Below are 6,305 nucleotides of genomic sequence, written 5' to 3' on the forward strand. Positions count from 1 at the left end.
CTGTCGCTCGATTCAGAAAGAGCAAAAACGAATATATACCAAATTTCACCGAAAAATATTCACCGGTTTTCAACATATTACACTTAAACTTTTGCTCATTTTTTGGGATCTCCGCTGTTCCTGTGACGCCATTTTGAAGCAATAATTTGGCATCCTAAAAGTGCGGCAGATGTTGCGCGCAAAGCAGCATATACCACGTTTTACCAAAGGGTTTAGTCACAGATAACAGTAGTACTACTGTTATCTGTGGTTTAGTATATGATTTAAAAATCGTTAGCCCTTTGTGCTGACGTCACAAATTCTAATGGGGCATTCAAATGCATCAATCCCTTAGAATCCGAAAACTCCAGACATTGAAATTAAATGCCTATCTCGAAATTAAAGTATTTCTCGATGTTGTGAGTGTCCAAACCGGTAATTGCAAGCCAGGGACTCCTATTTGGCTATCTCTGTCAAGTCAAAACTAATGTGAAGGTGAGATGGTCACTTTAAAATAACTATGGAAACGCTAGGCCACTGCAACCATTTGGGATTTGCGTCCTTCTCTTCTCGTTGGTGAGAAAACTAATGGGTACATGAATTGAAAAGTATATTGATTGAGATCGGAAAACTCGAGATTAACACCTCGCTAATCCAGATCGAAGTTCATCAGCAAACACAACACACAAGAACAAGCTCCACGGTCGATGCTCACAGCAGACTTTGATTGACTCTAGTACAGGCCGTAGGCGCCAGTCAGGCCCGCGTAGCCAGAGTAGAGGGCAGGGCGAGCGCCGTAGCCGTAGGCAGCACGGCCGTAGCCGTAGGCAGTGGGTGCCGCGTAGCCGTAGCCATAGCTGCTGTAGGCGGGGCTACCGTAGCCAGAGTAGAGCGTTGACTTGTAGCCGGTGTAGGGAGCGGCGTAGCCGTAGCTCTTGACGACGGGGGCGGCGGCGTAGCCGTAGCTCTTGACGACCGGAGCAGAGTAGCCGTAGCTCTTGACGACCGGTGCGGTGTAGCCGTATCCGTAGGAGGCTGGGGCGGCGTAGCCGGCGCCGTAGACGGCGGGGGCGGCGTAGCCGTAGCCGGAGCCGTAGGTGGTGGCCACGGCCACCGACTCGCTCTGGTCCAGGTCGTCGGACGCGGCCACGGCGGCCACCACGGCCAGGCTGAGCACGGCGAAGAACTGAGAAACAAAACGAACACGTTTAAACATCTCTTTTAACACTCACCTTTTGTGCATGTGTCGTGGAAAAGCAGTAAGTTCTCTTGTAAAAATTGAGCTGAAAAACTCCTTACAAGAGCTATATCTAATGCTCAAAATACAATTGTAACAGTTAGCAAATACAACTGCGGCGCATTCCCTCCTGCAGTGCACCATCCGTTCTCACCTTGTTCATGGTTGTTGCGTTGTTTGCTGTGAGTGCGTCAGCAGAGAGAACTGTGCCTGGTGCCGACTCTGCAGTGGTTTATATACGATCGGCCTTCTGCCACTGGCCGCCCAGCCGAGGTCGGAGCGTTTAGGGCCACCGCCCGGGCCGGCACAGACAGAGCCGTGGGACCGAGTGCGTGACACTGCACATTACACTGGCTGCCTGGCTGGCTAAATGGACAAATATACGCGTGGATGTGTGAATGTGTCTGCGGTTAGACAACTGTCTGTGTGGTTGCGTGTTTGTCAGATACGACTTCCGTGATTGACAGACAATTTAAAGTTTAATGTACTCACTTGTGTGTAATGTGCCCGAAACCAGCAGTACAAATAAAAACGGATGCTGCAGCCGCAACTTCTTCGTAGGTAAACTCAGGTGGTACAATATGCTCAATCAGCAGCAGAGTGACAGAAACGCATCGTTACGTTCCGATCTTTAGCCACGCTGGCTCGACCCCCATCGCTGAGCATGCAGTTTCTTACGACAACTACATATATTTACTTTTATGTCCTTTTGGTTATGTTTCAGTCACGGCTTGATACAGATAGTTTCGTTCCTTATTTGGGTTTGTAACCTAGTGGGGCATTCGGTGGTTGTCACGAGATGATAAAAAACGGGACAATTTTCTTAGTTTCTGTGGTCCCAATCGGATTGTTTCGCAATGATTTGATACGAATGCTTCGAATAACTAATTTTATATTGTTTTGTAGGCTAGAATGTAAACTATGCTAATTTTATTTTAGGTATATTTATACCAGTAGAGTCATTGTGGTCATTTCAATCCCCAATACCGGCTGATTGGACACAGTGGTGCTCCAGTGAGTGTCTCTGATGGCCTGCTGTGATCCATCCCCACCCCCGGGCGAGGCCCGCCGTCCTGGCTCACCACTCGAACACCATCGATCGTCGGGAGAACCGTACGAGCACCCGGCCGCCGGCTGCCCCGGCCCTCCGGACGTGCCGTGCCCGCACGTGCCCGACACACGTGCCGCCATGGAGGCGCCCGTGCCGTGCACGTCCACGCTGCGGACGGCGCAGCAAATGGGCCTGCGCAGCCGACCGGCGCACCAGCTGGCCACGGATGGGGTGCTCGTGCGAACAAAGTACGAAACTCTGCCCGACCACCTTCAAGGTGAGTATTATACAAAGTGCTGCTACGCAATACCATTCCAGTGAAGAGTCGTTTATTGTAATTACTTACTCTTCACCCGTGGAAAGCTGTACAAATGGGACGGGAAATAACCAGGAGGTGGATTATCAGGACTTGCTGAAACAGTATTCTCAGCTCGCTACTGACGTGACCTTTACGCATAATTACAACTCCAATCAACGTTGAACTGGAAGCTGGATAGATGAGCTCTTTCACTTACGACCCTCTCTTGTTATAATAGCTTCATAAATCCCGCATACTCAACTGATTGAAGTAAACTGTGCGTCGTAATCACAATATGCGATCCTTTCAGATTTGGCCGTCTCCGAGATTCTCTCTAGTGACCGATTTCTATCCACCGCTGCCGAGTCGTACACATTCAAACGGCGTGACCGGTGTCTGAACCCGGAGCCCGTCTACAGCCCGGCCCCTCCCAGCGGCTCAGTGGAGTATCTCGGCGAGGTGGAACAGCGTCTGAGGAACTGCTCCCTGCCCGCCTCCAAACCGCGTTTCTCGGAGTACTCGGAGGCGTTCGCGCCGCGCCGACACCTGAGCGCCCCCCTGACGGCCGTTCCTTACCGACCGTGCGCTCTTCGACCGGCCACGGACGTGCTTCCCCGACACGTGTTCACCGCCACCAGTGGTGTAGCCGGAGAGGTGAACCCTTACCTCTCCACCACGAGCAAAGACTTCCAGCCGGTGAGCGCGGCGGCGGCTCGGCGCTACCGGGACGCACCTTCAGGGGACACCTTCACTGGTGACCCAATAGTGCCAGAGGAGGCCGTACCCCAGCCGCACTGGCATCACTTCACCCCAACCGTCCCTCACACCGGTCTGAGTACGGAGATTCAACGGCGGTACCGACCCCCGCGACTCGACTGGTGCTCGAGACACAACTGGACAACGGAGCAGAGGGCGCCGCTGGTCGTTCCACCCACCACGCGACAACTCATGGGAGAGGCTCAGTTCGAGCGAGAGTCGGATAACTACGGCACGGGTCGACACAACAGTGTGGTGCTGAGCTGCGGAGGTCTGGTGGGCAGACAGAAACACAGGCGACATCTGTGCAACCTGAAACTGGAAGACCCTGCCGAGCAGGCAGTGCTCAACGGACGGTAGATGGCACCACTGAGACCTGACGCACAGGGGCTCAACACCGGGGTGGTCCGATGCGATTGGCGAAATGGGACACTAGACGAGAAAAATGAGGGGTGGCTGAGCTCAAGCTGTTAGCTGAGCATGCTTTGCTCGATATTGAAGCAGGCAATGCTCCGTGAAATTGCTCGGTCTGGTAATGCCGACTTCTAAAGTCAGTTTCAGCAATATCAAGAAACATGAAAATCGAAATCAACATGGATGATTTACAATTAAATATAAATCGACCACCAATTTCAGCTATCCGTTTTTCAGGCCCAGCCGCCAGCCATTCTCATCCTTTATAAAGATGCCTCGTGGGTAGATTGACTGCGAGGCAATCATCCAGACGAGGCATTTAATTCCTGGGTGACCGTTTAAACATTCGTAAGCACTAAGCAGGAGCATCCTTCAATCGATTAAGGCCATATTATTCGACTTTTTATTCATACCTTTAAAAAAAATAACGGGCGCAATAATTAACCCTATTCCTGGCGGGGGGGGCCTCAGGAGCCCCCCCCCCTGAGGTTTTTTGGTTATATCTCCCAAACGCTTTGAGCTAGGAAGCTCAAATTTTCTGGCTTTTTCTAAAAGGCTTTTATGCAACATTTCTGAAAATTTTGAGTTGATCTGACCTCAGGTCAGGTCACCAGAGGCGGTTTGGTGACCCTACCTCAGAAAAGTTTGCAATCACGCCAGAGCTAGAGTTTTTGACCGATCAATTTCTTCTCTTCAGGCTTTAGTTACGGTAACAGTATGTGCAATTTGTATATCTCAGAATTTTCATATCTGTGACCTGAGGTCAGGCCAGACCAGGGGCGGATCCAGGAAAACTCCAAGGGGAGGGTCATGAATCGAAGTGGTGCCCCTACCTATACCCAAAATTAAAAACTCAACGGATTTCGTCCACTTCATTTTGGTGGTGCCCCCATTTTCAGTTTTTTATTTTTATTTTTTATTTTTAGTCAGTATCTTACCTCTTAGCCACAACCACATTTACCAATTGTAAGCAAGTATATATGAATGTGCTATGTGTATATATGTTGTGGACGCTGAGTAATGAGTACTTACCAGGAACGTTATCAGGTAAGCAAATCGTTGTCAGTCCGACGAACTTGACCCTGGCGTCTAAAGGGTCTGTCCCTGACACTTCAGGCTTGTCAGGGGCACCAAAGTCCTTCCAGGGACACCACAAACCTGTCAGGGGCACCTACGGCCTTGTAGGGGCGCCACAGGCCCGCCAGGGGCACCACAGGCCTGTCAGGAAGCAGGGGCACCACAGGTCTAGCAAGTATACACGACAGGCCTGTCAGGGGCACAACGGGCCTGTTGGGCCCATGAGCACCCCTAGGGGCAGGGGCACCACAGTCCTTCCAGGGGCACCGCAGGCCTGTGAGGGGCACCAGCGGCCTAGCAGGGGCACCAGTCAACACAGGCCTGCCAGGGGCACCACAGACCTGCCAGGGGCACCAGAGGCCTGCCAGGAGCACCACCGACCTCGCAGGGGTAACTTGGGCCTGTCAGGGCCCAGGGGCACCACGGGCCTGTCGAGAGGCACTTCAGGCTTTTCAGGGGCACCATAGTCCTCTCAGGGCGCAGGGGTAGCAGGGGCACCAGAGGCCTGCCAGGGGCACTACAGGCCTAGCAAGGGCACCACTGGTCGATCAGGGGCACCACGAGCCTGTCATAGCCAGGCATCTCAGGCTTGTCAAGGCCCAGGGGCACCACAGGTCTGTGAGGGGCACCAGCGACCTAGCAGGGGCACCAGTCAACACAGGTCTGCCAGGGGCGCCACAGACCTGCCAGGGGCACCACAGACCTGCCAGGGGCACCAGAGGCCTGCCAGGGGCACCACCGGCCTCGCAGGGGCACCTTGGGCCTGTCAGGGGCACGACGGGCCTGCCGAGGGGCACTTCAGACTTTTCAGGGGCACCAGTCCTCTCCGGGCGCAGGGGCACCAGAGGCCTGCCAGGGGCACCAGCGGCCTAGCAAGGGCACCAGAGGCCTGCCAGGGGCACCACAGGCCTAACAAGGGCACCATGGGCCTGTCAGGGGCACCTCAGGTTTGTCAGGGCCCAGGGACACCACAGTCCTTCCAAGGGCACCGCAAGCCTGTCAGGGGCACCAGAGGCCTGCCAGGGGCACCACAGGCCTAGCAAGGGCACCTCTGGCCTGTCAGGGGCACCTCAGGCTTGTCAGGGCCCAGGGGCACCACAGTCCTTCCAGGGGCATTACAAGCCTGTCAGGGGCACCAGAGGCCTAGCAAGGGCACCACAGGCCTGCCATGGACACCACAGGCCTGCCAGGGGCACCACCGGCCTTGCAGGGGCGCCTCAGGCCTGTCAGGGGCACCACGTGCCTGCCGGGGACACTTCAGGCTTGTCAGGGGCGTTACAGTCCTGTCAGGGCCCAGGGGCACCAGGCCCGTGGTGTCCCTGCTAGGCCTGTGGTGCCCCTGGCGGTCCTGTGGTGCCCCTGTCAGGACTGTGATACCCCTGATAGGCCGGTGGTGCCCCTGGAAGGTCTTTGGGCCCCCGGGCCTCAAGGGGGGGGCCATGACCCATGTGACCCCCCCTTGGATCCGCCCCTGGGCCAGACTCGTGACCTTT

The 6,305-nt window shown here is 54.6% G+C and overlaps 2 protein-coding genes across 2 annotated transcripts; one reads left to right on the top strand and one right to left on the bottom strand.

The window, feature by feature from the left end:
* Positions 1 to 572: 572 nt before the first annotated feature.
* Positions 573 to 1,476, bottom strand: LOC122391047 (cuticle protein 10.6-like). Its single transcript, XM_043384579.1, has 2 exons — positions 1,371 to 1,476; positions 573 to 1,165 (listed from the first exon to the last, which is right to left on the bottom strand). Exons 1-2 carry the CDS (start codon positions 1,377 to 1,379, stop codon positions 713 to 715), a joined length of 462 nt encoding a protein of 153 aa, XP_043240514.1. The 5' UTR covers positions 1,380 to 1,476; the 3' UTR covers positions 573 to 712.
* A 588-nt stretch (positions 1,477 to 2,064) lies between these two features.
* LOC122391046 lies at positions 2,065 to 4,094 on the top strand. The gene is made up of 2 exons (XM_043384578.1): positions 2,065 to 2,544; positions 2,876 to 4,094. The coding sequence occupies exons 1-2, from the start codon at positions 2,244 to 2,246 to the stop codon at positions 3,679 to 3,681; spliced, it is 1,107 nt and encodes a 368-aa protein (XP_043240513.1). The 5' UTR covers positions 2,065 to 2,243; the 3' UTR covers positions 3,682 to 4,094.
* The last annotated feature ends 2,211 nt before the right edge of the window (positions 4,095 to 6,305 follow it).

This window comes from Amphibalanus amphitrite, unplaced genomic scaffold (assembly GCF_019059575.1).
Source record: "Amphibalanus amphitrite isolate SeventyFive unplaced genomic scaffold, NRLGWU_Aamphi_draft 000419F_arrow, whole genome shotgun sequence".
Taxonomy (NCBI): domain Eukaryota; kingdom Metazoa; phylum Arthropoda; class Thecostraca; order Balanomorpha; family Balanidae; genus Amphibalanus; species Amphibalanus amphitrite.